Raw genomic sequence first — 19,156 nt, 5'->3', positions numbered from 1 at the left:
TTTCAGATTTAAATATCTGAAATCATGAAATTTATGATTTTTGAAATCCTATGACCGTGAAATTGACGAAAATGGACCGTGAATTTGGTAGGGCCCTAGCAATATGGGTAGGCCCTTCCACCCTCCAACTACAAAATCCCCAATTTATTTTACTAGATGCCCTCTGTTAGAATCATTGAGGAAGACTTTCCAAAATGGGTGATTGGAAACTGATGCAATTTAATCCTTGCTTCTGCAGGTAGAGTAAAAGCGACTCAGAATCACCACTTTATAGCGGAATGGGTGAAAAGGGGAGCATGAGAATACGACTGTAGTTTTCAAACTACAGCACTGCTATCAGCACTGCCCCCAGAGGGTATCCTCCTTACATATTGCCTACACACAAACTAGAGAACTTGCTAAAAGTGTAATAAAGATGGAGTAGCAGAGTTCCTATGTCAGGACATATGATGGGGCTCTACAAACAATGAATACAATGACTTGTTATGCAAAGTCACTGTGTGCTGCCCATATACAGTTATTTCTGTTCCTGCAGGAACTCGCTCTTCCCTTGAAAGTTCTGTTCTTCCATCTCTCTCCCCTGAGAAGTGGATAAAAGCAAGGGAATATAAGGGGTATCAGCAGGGCTGGTGCCCCAGTACAACCACCAGGGCATCCCACATTACAGCATCTAGTGTTTCAAAGGCTCCACAAGCACCCTTAATTCAGGCATTTCCTAACTTGACTCTGATGTCTTTCCCCAGCCAGAATTAGTCCCCTTTCCCACCCTGACTCATCAGGTATCTCCTCTGATTTCCCCTCCCGTCTCCACACCACAGTTTCCCAGTCAGTCCCCTCTCCTTGTTCCATTCTACTGCCCATCCCTTCCAGCTCAGGTCCCCTCTGCATTTAAATAAGGCACTTTCCTCCTCCATGCTGCCTGGAACTAGCAGGGGGGAGCACTGAGCACAAGAGTCCCCTGGTCTCCATTTTGGCTCCCAACTCTGACCCTGGCATGACCCCCAGCAGCAGAGTGAAAATTGTAAGGGAAGTCTGCTCTAGCCCCAGAATGGAGCATGCCTAGTGCAGACAGAATCTTTGGAGATATTAGCTGTGATGTTTTAGTAAATCTTTGCTGAGCATGTGTGAGCGATGATTTTTCAAAGACTTATATCATCTTGGCTGAATTTGAGCACATTTTCATAGGGATGGCAAAAGTACATCCCTCTCTACCAAATATCAAGTCACTGCTCCAGGGTATGGGGTGCTAGCAGTTCAAGAGAATATCTGCCTGAATTTTTAACATAAGCAAAAAATAATGTATTTTTCTCTAGCCTCATTCTGTTATGTCTGAAATGTTCAAGGAGGAGTGCTAGGAAGAGAGAGCCTCCACCTAACGAAGAGAGGGAAGAGCATCTTCACAAGCAGGCTGGCGAACCTAGTGCGAAGCGCTTTAAACTAGGTTCACCAGGGGAAGGAGACCAAAGCCCTGAGGTAAGTGGGATACCAGGAGGAAGCATGAGCAGGAGAGCGCAAGAGGGGAGGACTCCTGCCTCATACTGAGAAAGCAGGATGATCAGTGAGTTATCTCAAGTGCCTATACACAAATGCAAGAAGCCTGGGAAACGAGCAGGGAGAACTGGAAGTCCTGGCACAGTCAAGGAATTATGATGTGACTGGAATCACAGAGACTTGGTGGGATAACTCAAATGACTGGAGTACTGTCATGGATGGATATAAACTGTTCAGGAAGGACAGGCAGGGCAGAAAAGGTGGCAGAGTTGCATTGTATGTAAGAGAGCAGTATGACTGCTCAGAGCTCCAGTATGAAACTGCAGAAAAACCTGAGTGTCTCTGGATTAAGTTTAGAAGTGGGAGTCTGCTATAGACCACCAGACCAGGCGGATGAGGTAGACGAGGCTTTCTTCAGGCAACTAACAGAAGTTACTAGATCACAGGCCCTGGTTCTCATGGGGGACTTCAGTCACCCCGGTATCTGCTGGGAGAGCAATACAGCAGTGCACAGACAATCCAGAAAGTTTTTGGAAAGTGTATGGGACAATTTCCTGGTGCAAGTACTGGAGGAACCAACTAGGGGCAGAGCTCTTCTTGACCTGCTGCTCACAAACTGGGAAGAATTAGCAGGGGAAACAGAAGTGGATGGAAACCTGGGAGGCAGTGACCATGATTTGGTCAAGTTCAGGATCCTGATAAAAGGAAGAAAGGAGAGCAGCAGAATACGGACCCTGGACTTCAGAAAAGCAGACTGACTCCCTCAGAAAACTGATGGGCAGGATCCCCTGGGAGAATAACATGAGGGGGAAAGGAGTCCAGGACAGCTGGCTGTATTTTAAAGAATCCTTATTAAGGTTGCAGGAACAAACCATCCCGATGTGTAGAAAGAATAGTAAATATGGCAGGCGACCAGCCTGGCTTAACAGTGAAATCCTTGTTGATCTTAAAACACAAAAAAGAAGCTTACAAGAAGTGGAAGATTGGACAAATGATCAAGGAGGAGTATAAAAATATTGCTCAGGCATGCAGGAGTGAAATCAGGAAGGCCAAATCACACTTGGAGTTGCAGCTAGCAAGGGATGTTAAGAGAACAAGAAGGGTTTCTTCAGGTATGTTAGCAACAAGAAGGTGGTCAATGAAAGTGTGGGCCCCTTACTGAATGGGGGAAGCAACCTAGTGACGGAGGATGTGGAAAAAGCTAATGTACTCAGTTTTTTTGCCTTTGTCTTCAAGAACAAGGTCAGCTCCCAGACTACTGCACTGGGCAGCACACTATGGGGAGGAGGTGACCAACCCTCTGTGGAGAAAGAAGTGGTTCAGGACTATTTAGAAAAGCTGGATGAGCACAAGCCCATGGGGCCAGATGCACTGCGTCCGAAGATGCTAAAGGAGCTGGCGAATGTAACTGAAGAACCATTGGCCATTATCTTTGAAAACTCATGGTGATCGGGGGAGGTCCCGGACGACTGGAAAAAGGCTAATGTAGTGCCCATCTTTAAAAAAGGGGAGGAGGAGGATCCGGGGAACTACAAGCCAGTCAGCCTCACCTCAGTCCCTGGAAAAATCATGGAGCACGTCCTCAAGGAATCAATTCTGAAGCACTTAGAGGAGAGGAAAGTGATCAGGTATAGTCAGCATGGATTCACCAAGGGCAAGTCATGCCTGACTAAGCTAACTGCCTTCTATGAAAAGATAACTGGCTCTGTGGATGAGGGGAAAGCAGTGGACATGTTATTCCTTGACTTTAGCAAAGCTTTTAATACGGTCTCCCACAGTATTCTTGCCAGTAAGTTAAAGAAGTATGGGCTGGATGAATGGACTATAAGGCGGATAGAAAGCTGGCTAGATTGTCGGGCTCAACGGGTAGTGATCAATGGCTCCATGTCTAGTTGGCAGCCGGTATCAAGTGGAGTGCCCCAAGGGTCGGTCCTGGGGCCGGTTTTGTTCAATATCTTAATTAATGATCTGGAGGATGGTGTGCATTGCACCCTCAGCAAGTTTGCAGGTGACACTAAACTGGGAGGAGTGGTAGATACACTAGAGGGTAGGGATAGGATAGAGAGGGACCTAGATAAATTAGAGGATTGGGCCAAAAAAATTCCGATGAGGGTCAACAAGGACAAGTGCAGAGTCCTGCACTTAGGATGGAAGAATCCTATGCATTGCTACAGACTAGGGACCGAGTGGCTAGGCAGCAGTTCTGTAGAAAAGGACCTAGGGGTTACGGTGGAGAAGAAGCTGAGTCAACAGTATGCCCTTGTTGCCAAGGTGCTAATGGCATTTTGGGCTGTATAAGTAGGAGCAATGCCAGCACACTGGGAGACGTGATCATTCCCCTCTATTTGGCATTGGTAAGGCCTCATCTGGAGTACTGTTTTGGGCCCCACACTACAAGAAGGATGTGGAAAATTTGGAAAGAGTCCATCAAAAATGATTAGGGGGCTTTGAGCACATGACTTATGGGAGGCTAAGGGAACTGGGATTATTTAGTCTACAGAAGAGAAGAATGAGGGGGGATTTGATAGCTGCTTTCAACCTACCTGAAAGGGGGTTCCAAAAATGATGGATTTAGACTGTTCTCAGTGGTACCAGATACCAGAAGGAGGAGTAATGTTGCAGTGGGGGAGGTTTAGGTTGGATATTAGGAAAAACTTTTTCACTAGGAGGGTGAAGTACTGGAATGGGTTACCTAAGAAGGTGGTGGAATCTCCTTCCTTAGAGGTTAAGGTAAGGCTTGACAAAGCCCTGGCTGGGATGATTTAGTTGGGGATTGGTCCTGCTTTGAGAAGGGGGTTGGACTAGATAACCTCCTGAGGGCCCTTCCAACCCTGATATTCTATGATTCCAAGATAGTTAAGCCTGAGGCATGCCCCCACATGCAACATTTCAGTCCAAATGGTAAGAATTTGGCAAATTTACAAGCAAATGAAAACAGGGTCTTAAAAGCAGGAATTTTCAGGCAACCTTAATAATAGGAGGTATCAGCCCTGCCAATAATACCGCATTTGAATTACTGTAGATGGTAAGCTGTTTAGTGCAGGGGTTTAGTCCGTCTGTAGTTCTGTAATTGCTACATATGCATACACAGCTCCACACACGATGAACCCTTCCAATTAACTCTCCATCAAAAAACAAAATGTAAGAAAAGAGCCATCACAGTGATGAGAATAAGGAGACTCTGGTGACCTGACTTGAGAAGATTCTGCATTATGAACTGCTAAACAGAAATGGCAATGAACACATACCTTGCTTTACCCTCTACTTGGACATGCTTTACCTGTCATTGTGTGTGAGTTGGCAGCGTTTGATATCCGGCACAGAAATGACACCACTGCGCTTGTACTGTCCATCCCCAATGGAGCGGGAAACCTCCAGCACACCCAGCACTCGCCCGTCTCTGAATGATAGAAAGAAAGCCCAGTTGGGACAAAATAATTCAGCAGGACATCAGCTTTCCCAACACTGCACACATCCCTTCCTTTCTCGCTGGAAGACTGACTGCACATTCTCAAGCAGACGCTTTGGGAGGAAATGCAGAGGAGCTATTCTTGATGGTCTACTCTTTAGACACTGTGGGTAAAACCCTGCCCTCACTTAAGTCAGGAGGAGTTTTGCCGTTGCCTAAAAATAGGTTGGATTTCATCCCATGTCTCCCATATCTTAAGTCATAGAATTCAGGGTGAGCAAACTCTGCACAGAAACTTCAACAATGACAGAAGATAGGGAGAGATTGAAAGAAACCATCAGTAGGATTAACCATTTTATTTTCTTTGGAGTTGTCCTAAACTGAGAGGCATTCAACCTAATAGGGCAGGAAAATATAATTCAAAAGCATAAGAACTGAGCACAGCATGTGTAACCAGGGCTTGTTGAAGTCAGTGTTAACAAAACACCAACCTTGACTTCAAAAAGGAGAGGCTACACATAGGAGATATTTTTGACAAAAGATAGTGAGCATCATAGTGCATTTAAGTACAGCAACGAATGATACTCTGTCAACAACCATGAGGATTAAGAATGGACCACAAGCAATTTGCTAATGAAAGTGAGTTACCGTTACAAACTCAGTAGAGGATTATAATTTTTTATGGAAAAACCATTGTACTGGGGGAGGCAAGAGTACAGAGTGGGATCATCATACTAGTATTATACTAAGACAGAAAAAATGAAGCACCTGGACCTGGCTATTTTTTCACCAATTAACCTGCTCTTGACCTTGACAATGTGTCAAATTATTGACTAGGCTCTAATCTTCTGTTTTAGTTAGGAGTGGGAAAGTTGTGACATATTCCCTGTAGCTGGATGCCTCTGACCTCCTTGATCCCTCACAGTCTGGGTTCTACTGTGGTTATGGCTCTGACCAATGATCTCCTCTTCTCAATCAGAGATAACTAGAGCTATCTGCTGCCTTTGATACCACTGATCGTAAGATCTGGCTGACTCACCTGAAGATCAAAGGTGTAGATGGGGCTACTTTTTGGAGGCTTCATTCTTTTCCTCTTACAGAAAATACTGCTTTAAAAATATTAGTGCATCAGTAAGACAGTGGGGTGGACAAGCTTTCTAGTGCTGTTCTGTTGTTCCTCAACCACTAGCCATCCTTGTTACTAAGCTGAGTCCTAAACAATGGATCCTAATCTAAACGGCTGTTTAGCTTTCAATGTTTGTTTACTGTTAATTGCTTCTGGTTATAAAAGAGGGCTCTACTTCCCCTGCTCTCATCCTCAACCCCGATCCCTTCGGCCTGTTAAGAGGACAAGGAAAGAAAGCTAGTTTATTGGGATGGTGAAAATGAGCGTCCAGAGAGGAAAAATGGTTACCTACCTTTTGTAGCTGTTGTTCGAGATGTGTTGCTCATGTTCATTCCATTCTAGGTGTGTGCGCGCCCACGTGCACAGTTGTCAGACATTTTTGCCTAAGTGGTATCCATAAGGCCAGCTATGGTGCCCTCTGGAGTGCCACGCTCAAGTGCGAGTATATGAGGCTCTGTCGGCCCTACGCCCTCTCAGTTCCTTCTTGCTGGCAGCTCCAACAGAGGGACAGGAGGGCAGGTAGTGGAATGGATATAAGCAACACATGTTGAAGAACAACAGTTACAAAAGGTAGATAACCATTTTTTCCCTCTGAGTGCTTGCTCATTTCGATTCTATTCTAGGTGACTCACAAGCAGTATCCTTGGAGGTGGGCTCAGAGTTCACAGTTGCGCGGCTTATAGCACTGCTCTACCGAAGCCAACATCATCCCAGGCTTGCAGGGTAAGTGTGTAATGGGACATGAACAAGTGGATGGACGACCAGGCAGCAGCTCTGCAGATATCTTGGGATTGGCACCTGAGCCAGGGAGGCCTCCACCGAGGCTTATGCCCTGGTTGAGTGGGCAGTTATAATCGTCCATGGGGGCACTTTCGCCTGTTCATAGCAAAAACGAAATGCAGGTGGTGATCCATAATGAAATTCTCTGGGTGGACACAAGAAGGCCCTTCCATCCTGTCTGCCACCAAGACGAATATTTGCATTGACTTATGGAATGGATTAGTCCTTTCTGTGTAAACCAAGGGTTCTCAAACTGGGGGTTGGGACTCCTCAGGGGGTCACAAGGTTATTACATGGGGGGGTCGCGAGCTGTCAGTCTCCACCCCAAACACCAGTTTGCCTCCACCATTTATAATGGTGTTAAATGTATAAAATGATTGATAAGGGGTGTCACACTCAGAGGCTTGTTTTGTGAAAGGGGTCACCAGTACAAAAGTTTGAGAACCACTGGTGTAAACAGTTAGAGCCTCCCCGACATCCAGAGAGTATAATCTATGCTCATATGACGTATACTTACCAGGCTTCTTTCCAAAACCTCATATGTCCTGGCTGGTGTGAAACTGTTAAACTACTTTGTGCAGGAAAGTTGGGTGTAGCTGCAGCGGAACCTTGTCCTTGTAGAACACCTTATAGGGCGGCTCCGAGGTAAGCACCCTAATCTCAGAGACCCTACAGGCTGATGTTATTGCCATGAGGAATGAGACCTTCCATGAAAGCAGAAGAAGGGAACAGGAAGGAAGCCAATGGCTTGAAAGGGGGGCCCTTGAGCCTTGACAGTATGAGATTCAGGTCCTGAGGAGGGACAGGATCATGGACCCGAGGATACAGCCACTCCAGACCTTTTAGAAACTGGTCTGTCATGTTGTGAGCAAAGACTCACCTGCCCCGGAATGGAGCGTGGAAGGCCAAAATAGAGGCTAAGTGGACCTTGATCGATGAAAGAGACAGGCCCTGTAGCTTGAGAGTAGAAGACAGTCCAGGATCGATTGCAGTGAGGCCTGTTTTGGCCGGAGACCTTGGTCCAAGGCCCAACACGTGAACTGTTTTCATTTGGCCAGGTAGGTAGCCCTGGTGGAAGGTTTCCTGCTCCCCAACAGTACCTGTTGGACTCGGTCCGAGCACTCCCGCTCCTCTGCATTCAACCATGCAGCAGCCAAGCCATAAGGTGCAGCGTGGCCAGGTTCAGGTGCAGAAGTCTGCTGTGGTTCTGGGACAGCAGGTCTAGCCAGAGTGGCAGCGGCAGCAGAGCAACCACCGAGATGTCCAGCACTGTGCTAAACCAGTATTGGCGAGGCCAAGCCCTCACCTTGTCCTGCTTGATCTTCATGAGGACCCTGTTGATTAAAGACACTGGTAGGAAGGCATACATTAGGGCCCCCAATCACAGGAGTAAGAAGGCATCATACAGGGAGCCTCTGTCGATCCCCCAAATTAAGCAGAATACATGGCACTTCCTGTTCTATCTGGACGTGAACAAGTCCACTCAGGGAGTTCCCCACCTCTGGAAGATCATGCTGACCACCTCCAGGTGGAGTGACCACTCGTGGAGATATGAGACAGTCCTGTTGAGGGGATCTGCCAACATGTTCCTGGCCCCGGGAGGTGCACTGTCACAAGATGGATGGCATGCTGCACACAGAAGTCCCACAGCCAAAGAACTTCTTGGCAAAGCGCTGATGACCTGGCTCCGCCTTGCTTGTTGATATAAAACATTGTGGCGGTGTTGTTCATCAGGATCTGGATTACCTTGCCCCTCAAATGAGGCAGGAAAGCCTGGCTGGCCAAGGAAATTGCTCTGAGCTTTCTGATGTTTATGTGGAGGGAGAGATCATCTTGTGACCAATGACCTTGCGTGCTGAGATCAGCCAGGTGCCTCTTGGGGATGCAGACTGATGCCAGCCATGCTTGCAGGGGTCTGAGATGGAGCTGGGCATGACGTACCATGTAGAGTACAGGCTGCCATGTGGCCTAACAACCTTAGGCATCTGTAAGCGGTGGTGAGCGGGCAGGCCCTCACATGCGAGATCAGGTCTGTCATGGCTCAGAAACGGGCCTCTGGGAGGAAGCCCCTTGCCCGCATGGAGTTGAGGACCGCCCCCGCTATGAATTCTGTTTGTTGTGCCAGTATTAGGGTTGATTTCTTTTAGTTTATTAAGAGGCCCAGATCATGACATGTGGAATGTACCTGATCTCGGCCCAAAGTCCAGAGTTTGGTCAAGAGATCAGAGGCCTAGCAATAGCTAAGAGAAAGCAAAATAACCAAAGATAACCTTGCTTTTGCTAAGATATGCCTGGTCAGCAAAACGCCAGATATTGGGGGCAATAATTGTGTCTTATTCAAAGTTGCAAATAGAACAAAGAAGCCCTGTTTCTGTTGTGTTAGTTTCTTCTGTAGGGAGATGTTCTTCCCACACATCCAACCTTGAGTTTATGAAAGGTTCAAGCATGTCAGTGTAAGATATGGCCTCCTCCCACCTCCCTTTCCCAGGGACCAATGCCTACCTTAAAACACAAATGAACAACTTAAAAGACAATCTTTATTGCCATATACTTTCACTGTTTCTTTGCTTGGCCAAAAGGAGCTACTTCATTCCTAGGGACCCCAACTCAGAATTCATCTTATATATATTATACTAATACATTAATTAAAGTACTAATTAAATGTTAATTTGTGAACTTAAGACCATAGGCAGAGACATTATGTAACCTTTGACCATTGGCTACTGTGCTATCACGTCTTGCAGCTAAACCTATCTGAGGGTGTGGGACTGCCTACCCCGTTACTTTCCCCCGCCCATGGAAAATCCATATATTCCATTGTAATCAATTGATTGACAGGGTCTCTGAGCCTAACATATGAGGTGACACTCAGTCAGCGCTGTATGTAATAAACTCCTGTGCTTGACCTCTACACAGTGTGGATTTATGTCCTTCAGTTTGGGGGCTTGTCCGGGATACAGGCTTGTGAGCTGACTGAGGATCTGAGACCGAAATCCAAAAAAGAAGGTGAGTATGTTTACTTTACCACCTCCTCAGGCCAGGGACAGAAGTCTCTCATCCCCTTTCAGACACATTTCATTTCCACTTTTTTAAATTTAAGTGTGAAGGAACTGAGATACGTGTAGTCCAAGCAGAGGGGTTAAAGAAGGGTACCAGTTGGGAGGGGAGACGTGTGCAAGAAGGTCATGTACTGTTTAAATTAAGGGGGTGTTACGGGGGACTTGGATAAACCACCAGCAAGCGATTGGCCATGAGTTAAGCCCAGGACTGGCTGGGTATGCAAGTGGTAGGCAATGCAAACTGGTGGTCCCATTTCCTCATTGCAAGTAACATTGCAAGTCCCAGGGGAGTGCCCCCCCCGGCATGTGATGTACATGCTTTCGAACAGCACAAAATCTCCAACCAATAAGGCCGGCAACTGTGTGTAACTTAAGACCGCGCGGTATTCAAAAAGGGGGGTCCTCATCAAACTGTCAAGCTATGGAGATTGAGACTGCAGTTTTTCAGGAAAAAAGGGGGAAACGTAAATCCCCATCAAGGCTGACAGGCTGTAGAGGTTGAGACTACGGCATTTGGAGGGGGGGGAAATGTAAGTTCCAAACAAGGTCAGCAGCCGGGGTGACTAAAAACCCATGGCATCAAAAGGAGAGGCGATAATCAGCCCTCGAGAGTATTTGCAATATAAACATGTCAAAACTTGGCAGACAGCAGCTAAAAAAACAAACTACTTGGCAGCCGGACCAGAGGCGGATCTGGTTACTTGGTGAAATAACCAAAAAAGTGACAAAACAGACAAGGCAGTAACAGTGTTATTGGATATACTCAACCTCAAAGAAAAAATGCAATTTTAAAATCTGAGAACAAAGCTCTGAAAGATAAGAGCTTGTGCTTTAAAATATGTAATTGTCCGGAGACTGGAAAAGATCCCAGAGCAAACGAATTACATTCACCATGCCTGGGACACGCCTCCAGATAGAGCACACTCCCGGCAATTGTCAGCCAACTGCACCACCGATTAACTATCTGTGGGAAAACTCAGCAGCACAAAGCAAAGGGGAGGAATCTGAACCCCCTCCATACATTTCTTCGTGTGAAAGGCCAAATTTAAGCACTCACAGAGATAATAAAGGAGCACCACAAGGATTAATTGCCAGAGGGGAGCAAGTACAGCTTATGGCTCTAATCAAAACACAATTAAGGAGGTTCAGAAATGTTAATGTGGAGGGTGAACCAGTAAGGGGACTCAGGACAGAAACAACTGAAATCTATCGTCCCTTCACCCCCCAGGAAAAACAGGCGTTACTGTCTGATGTACCTGAACTCAGACGTGATAACAAGAATACTGAGTTCTGGGACAAGCTGGATGGCCTGGTTGAAATACATGGCCCCCATAGGAAGGACGTTCACATTCTGGTAAAGTGTAAATGCCCCAGGATGTGTGGGACAACTTAGAAAATAAATGGAAGATGGGGCACTGGGCTGAAGATCATAACTCCAACACTGCGGGAGGGGATCAGGCTGGAGAACCAGCAGGAATTCCAAACCCAGACAGTGTAACAGGATTCAGAAAATGCACTATCTGCTGCTCTAGAAGCCCAGACCACTGACTGGGGGGCTCTGCAATCAGTGGTTCAGCAGAAGGGGGAGCCTGCCATGTCTTATGCTGAAAAGAAATGGAATGCATTCCGAGCTTATTCAGGTCTGGAGAATATAACATCCCGAGACCATGATGTATTCCTCCAAATCCTAAAGGAAGGGCTGTCTGCAGACCACCAAGCAGTCCTGGCATTAGGCATCTCAGTGGGAGAGACCTACTCAGCAGTATTGAAATGGGCCACAGAAGTAGAAAACAGAAAAAAGAGGAAGGTAGTAGCAACCACCCCCTTTGAGGAAATTACAGCAGTTCACGCAATCAGAACCACTACCTGCTTCACGTGCAATAAGCCTGGACATCTGGCATGTGACTGTAAAAATAAAAATAAAATCAAAACATGCAGCAATTGTAAAAGGAGTGGCCACATAAAGGAAGACTGCTTTCACCCTGCGAGGGGGGGGGGGGTGTAAGGAGGGCCAGTGGCCAAACAAGCAGAATAAAACTGATACAACTAGTACACAAGAACAACAAAAAAGATAAACAAATCCAGGAGTTGCTCAAACTCCTGGCTAGCAAATAAGTATCAGCAGCCTCTGTGGCTGGAACCAAAGATGACCCCAGAATGTTTCTTAATGCACGAGTGGGGGGCTGACTGTGCAACATGTTAATAGACACAGGAGCCTTGGTATCGATAACCAGCCAAGATCTCCCCCACACCCATCGAACCATATGGATTGAAGAGGTGGAAGGGGGAAAGATTAAAAGCAATCCTAAGCCAGCCAGTAGAAATAGAATTTGAAGATATGGTCACAGTCAGTCAAATCTGGGTTTGCCCTGAGCAGAGAGACACAATTTGTGGCATAGATCTCCTTAAGGAGCTTGGGGGAGTAATCAACCCCAGAGCTAGCTGCATTAAATGGGCCGGAGGGTCCAAACAGGAGAGATCATCTCAAAATATAGCCATGATTGCCAGTAATAAGGCAATAATACCAGAAAGGGGGGGGGGGGGAGGGGCGAGTCCAGTAGAAACACTGTGATCCCTTCACCCTGAAGGGTGGGCAACAGATAAACAAGATTGTGGGCTAGTAAACATGAAGCCTATATCTGTAGAAAGACCAACTCATAAAACCCACAGGCAGTACCCGATTAAACCAGAAGCCTTAGAGTCAGTTAAAATTATAGTCACTAACGTGGAATCTAAAGGGGTGATTAGAAAAACCACCTCCACAACTAACTCCCCAATTTGGCCCATCCGGAAGCCAGATGGGACCTGGAGGTTAACTATAGACTACACCCACCTTAACCAGGTGACTCCAAAGGCACATCCTATTGTGGCAAGCCCGGCCACTATTCTTAATTTGCTAAAACCAGGACACTCAGTATTCTCAGGTTTCACAGTAGCAGCCGTGTTAGTCTGTATTTGCAAAAAGAAAAGAAGTACTTGTGGCACCTTAGAGACTAACACATTTATTTGAGCATAAGCTTTCGTGAGCTACAGCTCACTTCATCGGTGCCACAAGTACTCCTTTTCTTTTTTCAGTCCTGGATATAGCTAATGGATTTTGGAGTATTCCCCTTGCAAAAGAGTCAGGAAAAATTTGCATTTACAGTGGGAGACCAGCAGTACACTTGGACCCGAGTACCCCAGGGGTTCTATAATTCTCCCTCTATCTTCCACAGGGCGATGGCAGAAGTAATAGCAGAAGTGCCTTTGGAAGGGGATACTGTAATATTGCAAAAAGAAAAGGAGTACTTGTGGCACCTTAGAGACTAACCAATTTATTTGAGTATAAGCTTTCGTGAGCTGTGCATCCGACGAAGTGAGCTGTAGCTCACGAAAGCTTATGCTCAAATAAATTGGTTAGTCTCTAAGGTGCCACAAGTACTCCTTTTCTTTTTGCGAATACAGACTAACACGGCTGCTACTCTGAAACCTGTAATATTGCAGTATGTAAATGACTTGCTAATTGCCAGTTCAAATGAAAAGGACAATTTAAAAACCCTAAACAGACTGTTTATATATCTTCGCGAGGCAGGATTTAAATTAAGTGTGAAAAAAGCTTAATTGCAACAGCAGCAGGTTTTATACCTAGGGCATAACATATGACAGGGAGAGAAAGCACTCAGACAGAAAGCAGGCAATTAGAGAGTTAAAAAAACCACGGACAGTTAAGGAAGTCCGGAAGGTGCTGGGACTCCTCAATTTCTGTAGAATATATATTTTGGAGTACTCAGAGATGGTGGAACCAATTCAAAGCCTCACTAGAGGAGGAAAGCCTGCAAATGAGTTAGTAATATGGGGCACAGAACTAGAGGAGTCATTTATAAAAATAAAACAGGCTTTAGCCTCCGCCCCCCAGCCTGAGCTTACCAGATATGGGAAAGCTGTTCCACCTTTATTGCAGCCATAGTGAAACTCAATACTCAGCTGTATTAATCCCCTGTGTCCCAGAGACTACCAGAGTGCATATGGGCAGGCTGTAAAAGCTTGTGAATCATACATTCTCAGGGGGAAACGAGTGTTATATACACCCCATACACTTTTTGATCTCCTTAATACCGGACGGCTAAGATCTGTAACAGATGCCCGCAGGAGTCAGTGGGAATAAATATTGTGCTTGCAAAACCCCAATTTCTCTATAGTAAGGGACAAAGAATAAATGTAGCTGAATATCTGAACACAGAGGGAGAGGTACACGCATGTCTTATAGATAGGGAAGAGGAAGTGTTGGGGAGAGTTAAAGAAGAGCCATTAGAGAATTCAGATATAAATTCTGTATGTAGATGGATCAAGAAAGTACGAAAATGGAGTGCCACACACCGGATGGGCAGTGGTACTCAGTCATGGGACAGTAATAGCATCAGGTCAGACGGAAGGATCAAAGTCAGCACAAGAAGCGGAGCTAACAGCCCCCACTGAAGCTTTGAGAGTAGGGGAAGATAAGAAGCTCACTGTATACACAGCAGATATGCATTCGTAGTAGTACATGACTACATTGACATGTGGTCACGTAGAGGGTTTATAACAACAACTGGCAAGCCAATTAAGAATATGGAGGCAGTTTGAAGACTAACAGAAGCTACCAAACTACCATCAAAACTGGCAGTAGTAAAGATAAAAGCACATAATAAAATCTCAAGCGAGAAACAAAAAGGAAATTACTGGGCAGATAAACGGGCCAAAGAAATTGCACAAGCAAGTCCTATTAAGATTTGTGCAGCTGTAGTGCCAGAAGAGGAAGTGAATTTAAAAAAAGCTATATGCAACCATAAGCCCAGAAGAAAAAAAATAAATTGGAAGAGCCACGTTGTGTGTATAAAAATCATCTCTGGTATGGGCCGGGGGGAGGAGCTGGTAGCCCCGGAGTGCATACAAGCTCTGCTGCTCCATGCCATCCATTCTCTAGCTCATCTGGGGTGGAGACAAATGAGAGCTGTCCAGGAACACTGGTGGTGGCCCTCTATGAAAAAAGATGCTTTATTATTTCTCAAATGATGTATGACATGTGCACAAGTGAATGTGGGTAGAAGGAAAAAGGTGCCCCTGAATCACCAACCATGACCAGATGGACCGTGGCAGAATCTGCAAATTGATTTTACTGAACCCTTGCCACAAAGCAGGGGGTACACTTACATTTTGGTAATTATTGACACTTTTACCCGATGGCTAGAGGCATTCCCAAACAAGAACTGCACTGCCACAACAGTAGTTCGAATCCTAGCAAAAGAAATAATACCCAAATGGGGTCTGCCACTGTCAATAGACTCCTACCAAGGAACTCACTTCACAGGGCGAGTAATGAAAAAGGCATGTAAGGCACTAGGAATAAAGCAAAGATTCCATATACCATACCACCCTGAAAGCTCGGGAATGGTGGAAAGAATGAATAGAACAATGAAAGCAGCCTTAACAAAAGCAGTACTGGATACAAGGATGGGCTAGTATGCTCCCTGTTGTATTGTATCGAATCAGAGGCAGCCCAAACAGGCTGATTCAGCTCACGCCCTTTGAGCGAATGATAGGAAGAGCAATGAGAATGCCTAGCACTGTGATCCTCCCTCTGGGAAGGGGGAGGGGGAGCGTCGTGGCTTTTTGCAGACAGGCTGCAGAACTACATCAAGGCGTTGGACAGAGAGTTAAAGGATCTATACAACCAAGTGAAAGAAAATCAAACCCAACTTGATGATAACAGCACTTTGGACAAACCTGCATTTAAAGTTGGGGATTTGGTAATGTGTCGCATTTACCCAGAGGTTAAAGGAATTTTAAAGCCGAGATGGCAAGGCCCTTTGAGGGTCCTTCTGACTACTAATACATGTGCAAAGATTGAGGGGAAATTGGGAACATTTTGGAGGCACCAAAATCAGTTGAAATTGTTTGAATCAGCATCTGTCAATACTAACAATGTTTCCACAGGTGAACAAAAGGAAGTGAAGGAGGAAGGACTGAAGGGTGACCAGGACAACCGGAGTGACCATGGGGAGGCTCCTGCTGTCCCTGTGGTGCATGTGGAAGGACGCAAGCAGTGTGCCATGTGAAAAGGAGGACTGGGAATGGGTCACTAACCCCCCTCCTCCGGGTTTGCTTCACTTTAATTGCCGCACTAAAGAAACTTAGCTTTTGCAGAACACATGCAGTGGCCAATAAACAAGTCTGGCCAGAGGTAATGGTGGCACTATGGTTAGGACATGAGCACACGTGGAACGTAAAAAGGTCCAAATAAAATCATACACTGATGCTCATAACAACAGGGAGACTAGTAACATTACAATTTTGATAACAGCTGACTGCCCTGTTATTCGCGGGTGTCAGGTGCCAGAGATTATGGAGTTTAATGGAGGCATTTGGAAGGACTCAGGAAGTACATGAGTTACCCCTTTGAGCAGGGTGACACCCTTAGACGATGCTGTGGCCCTCTTAGAGGGACAGTGTCTATACTTAATGCAACCAGTGTCCGGATTACCTTTAAAGGGGGACAGCTGCGTACTACTAGTGAAGGGGAATACAAGGTCCTGGGTTATCCCTCATTTGAACATAATTACATGGCATATTGCCACGATGGCTTGGCTTTACACAGGGAACTGTAACTGATCTCTGATCTCCTTGATGGCCGGGTCCACCCAGCCCTTATGGAAGTGGTGGGACCCTATGTCCCTAGTACCCCTCCGTGGGCATAGGGAAACAGAGAATCAATGAGAGTCCAAAGACCGGTTTAGACAGGTCACAGTATACTCTTTAACCTTTTGGTATCTCTGGGCATCCCTCATTTACAGCAAGCCAGGATGGTGACCTCCATACCAGTATGGAGGAGGGGTCATGTTATTAAGATAGAAAGCGTTGCATACTCCAAGGTTGCTGGGAGAGCACTGCATCCTATTGAACGTTGCACCCACTTGAATAAGGAAATTGTGTGTACATGCCCATATAATATTCTAATGAATCAGTCTACGTTCAAAGTGGCCATCACGGAGAAACTGGTACACACGGAGCTGGTCCAGATGAACTGTACCTACTGGTGTGTGACTGCCCAATACCACTCCATCAAGTTAAATGGAAAGCTCTGCCCCTCAAGGCATCCAGCCGTGTGCATAACGGTTTCCCGAAGGGCAACCCTGACTGTTGATGGGACGCAGCTCCACCATACTCCGCCAATGATGGGTAAACTAACATGGGATCCGGAATGTCACTACGGCAGTAAGTATCTAGAGGAGGGTCTACAGGCCCTGCAGGCAAAGATCGAGGAGTTAGTGGCCAAGGCCCAGAGATATATTAGGGAAGGCCGTCTGAGGTACACCCTGATAGGGGAAACCGTGGACCAGGCCGCTGTGAAGTACTCAAAGGTGCAGAACCAGGCAGGGGAGGTTAAAACGATGATCATTGGCGATGCCATCTCAGGTGATAAGGTCCCCTGGGGATGGATCTGGGTGCTATTTTGTCAAGTTATGTGGGGAGTCTATCCTGACATTCCTGATGGTATTGGTGCTTTACCGGTGACTCCGAAATAGACTGGGTACATTGAAATTGGTATATTTGACCTGGCGGGTTAGGAAACCCTAGGGTCAAGAGGAGGGACTGAAGGGTTAAAATCCATTGCTGATGTAATAATGTGGTATATGGATTTGTGTTTTTTATACTAATACATTAAAGTATTAACTAAATGTTAATTTGTGAACTTGAGACCATGGGTGGAGACATTATGTAACCTTTGACCATTGGCTACTGTGCTATCATGTCTTGCAGCTAAACCTATCTGGGGGTGGGGGCAGGGGGGCAGTGTAGGACTGCCTACCCAGTCACTTTCCCCTGCCCATGGGAAATCCATATATTCCATTGTAATCAATTGATTGACAGTATCTCTGAGCCTAACAAGCGAGGTGACACTCCGCCAGTGCTGTACGTAATAAACTCCTGTGCTTGACCTCTACACGGTGTGAATTTATGTCCTTCAGCACCCAACGGTCTGAGGTTACTTTTGACCATGCCGACTAGAAGGGACACAGGCAGTTGAGGAAGGTGGATTCTGAGAACTGATTGGGGTGCCGTCCTTGAGTGCATTCTCAAAATGAGTGCTTCTGGCCCCTTTGGTGTCTTGCCAGGCCAGGCTGATTGCTCCTCCACCTCCCAGTCACCCAATGATGACTGAACCCCCTGTCTCTCTCTCTTTTCTCCTAAAGGAGACTTGGCAGGGAGGCCAAGGCCTAGGAGGCAGGGGTGGCTGGAATTGCTTTCTTCTCCCTAGGCGCCAGGAGGGTAACAAACGTCAAAGGTGCTCCCAGGTGCTAAGGTCCCCTACTGCTCCCAGGAGTGGGATCGGGGGGTGGAGAAGAGAGGCTGGGGGATCTAACAGGAGAGGCACCCCCTCAAGGCTCTGGAGTGGGCAGATGGCCCAAACTGGGTCCTTTGCTCAATACCCCATCCCTCCTTGCTTGGTGCCAGGGAGCCTCACTTTTTTAGGTGCTTCTTGGACACTGGCAGAGGGGAGCGGTGCTGGGCAGAGCTTGGTGCCGGGCAAAACGCTCTTCACTGATGTGGAGGTGCTAGGGGTAGAGTCGGAGCAGGAAGACTCCGATGCCGGCCAAAGTGCAGCCTCTATAAAGAAAGGCCCTTAGACGAATGTCACGCTTCTTTTGAGTTTTGGGTTGAAAGTTCTTGAAAATTCAATACTTGTCCTTTATGTGCTACTCTCCCAAGGGGCAGTGGCTATGAGGGTCACTAACAGGCACAGGCCTACTGCAGGCTGAACAAGGCTTGAAACCTGGAGACCGGGGAGTCCCTGCTGAGGCTTACTAAAGGAAGCCTTATAACTTAACACCTAATTACTAACTACTGTAAACAACTATATACAAAGAACAGACAATAGATGCTGGGAAAAATCATTATCCACTTGCTGAGGCAAAGTCACTCTGACCAACTGTAGGGGCAGTAAGAAGAACAGAGTATGTAAGGCCTGCGACTTCTCATATACCAGCGCATGACTACGGCACTCCAGGGGGAGCCACAGCTGGCCCTCCGGATACCGCTAAGGCAAAAAAATGATGACTACTGTGCACATGGGTGTGCACACACCTAAAATGGAATCTGAGTGCTTGCTCATGCCGAAGTAGTGTTAAGAAATTGCACAAATTTAAACATGCCTCTTCTTGTACCCTCTCTTCCTGCAAACTGACAAGAGAGAGCAACCCACTGTATCATTACAATGTTTGTACCAAGCAACTTCTTCAAACTGCACATGCTGATCTGCTTTCTGGCAGGCCA

The 19,156-nt window shown here is 46.4% G+C and overlaps 2 protein-coding genes across 6 annotated transcripts in view; one reads left to right on the top strand and one right to left on the bottom strand.

Moving 5' to 3' along the window:
* The window catches only part of ERFE (erythroferrone), a 52,306-nt gene extending 34,481 nt beyond the window's left edge, over positions 1-17,825 (top strand). Inside the window, exons 6-8 of the mRNA XM_075132332.1 lie at positions 6,650-6,749; positions 9,723-9,812; positions 15,818-17,825. Coding sequence (XP_074988433.1) covers positions 6,650-6,749; positions 9,723-9,774 — 152 coding nt within the window. The 3' untranslated portion in view covers positions 9,775-9,812; positions 15,818-17,825. The remainder of the gene's footprint in view (positions 1-6,649; positions 6,750-9,722; positions 9,813-15,817) is intronic.
* ILKAP (ILK associated serine/threonine phosphatase) overlaps positions 1-19,156 on the bottom strand; it is a 63,002-nt gene that overhangs the window by 1,532 nt on the left and 42,314 nt on the right. For all 5 annotated transcript variants that reach the window (XM_048863163.2, XM_048863158.2, XM_048863161.2 and 2 more), the window contains one exon: positions 4,772-4,891. In XM_048863163.2, coding sequence (XP_048719120.2) covers positions 4,772-4,891 — 120 coding nt within the window. The remainder of the gene's footprint in view (positions 1-4,771; positions 4,892-19,156) is intronic.

The sequence above is a fragment of the Caretta caretta genome, chromosome 9 (assembly GCF_965140235.1).
Source record: "Caretta caretta isolate rCarCar2 chromosome 9, rCarCar1.hap1, whole genome shotgun sequence".
In the NCBI taxonomy this organism is placed as follows: domain Eukaryota; kingdom Metazoa; phylum Chordata; order Testudines; family Cheloniidae; genus Caretta; species Caretta caretta.
Note: the sequence above shows the minus strand (reverse complement) of the source record. Positions and strands in the feature narration are given on the sequence as shown.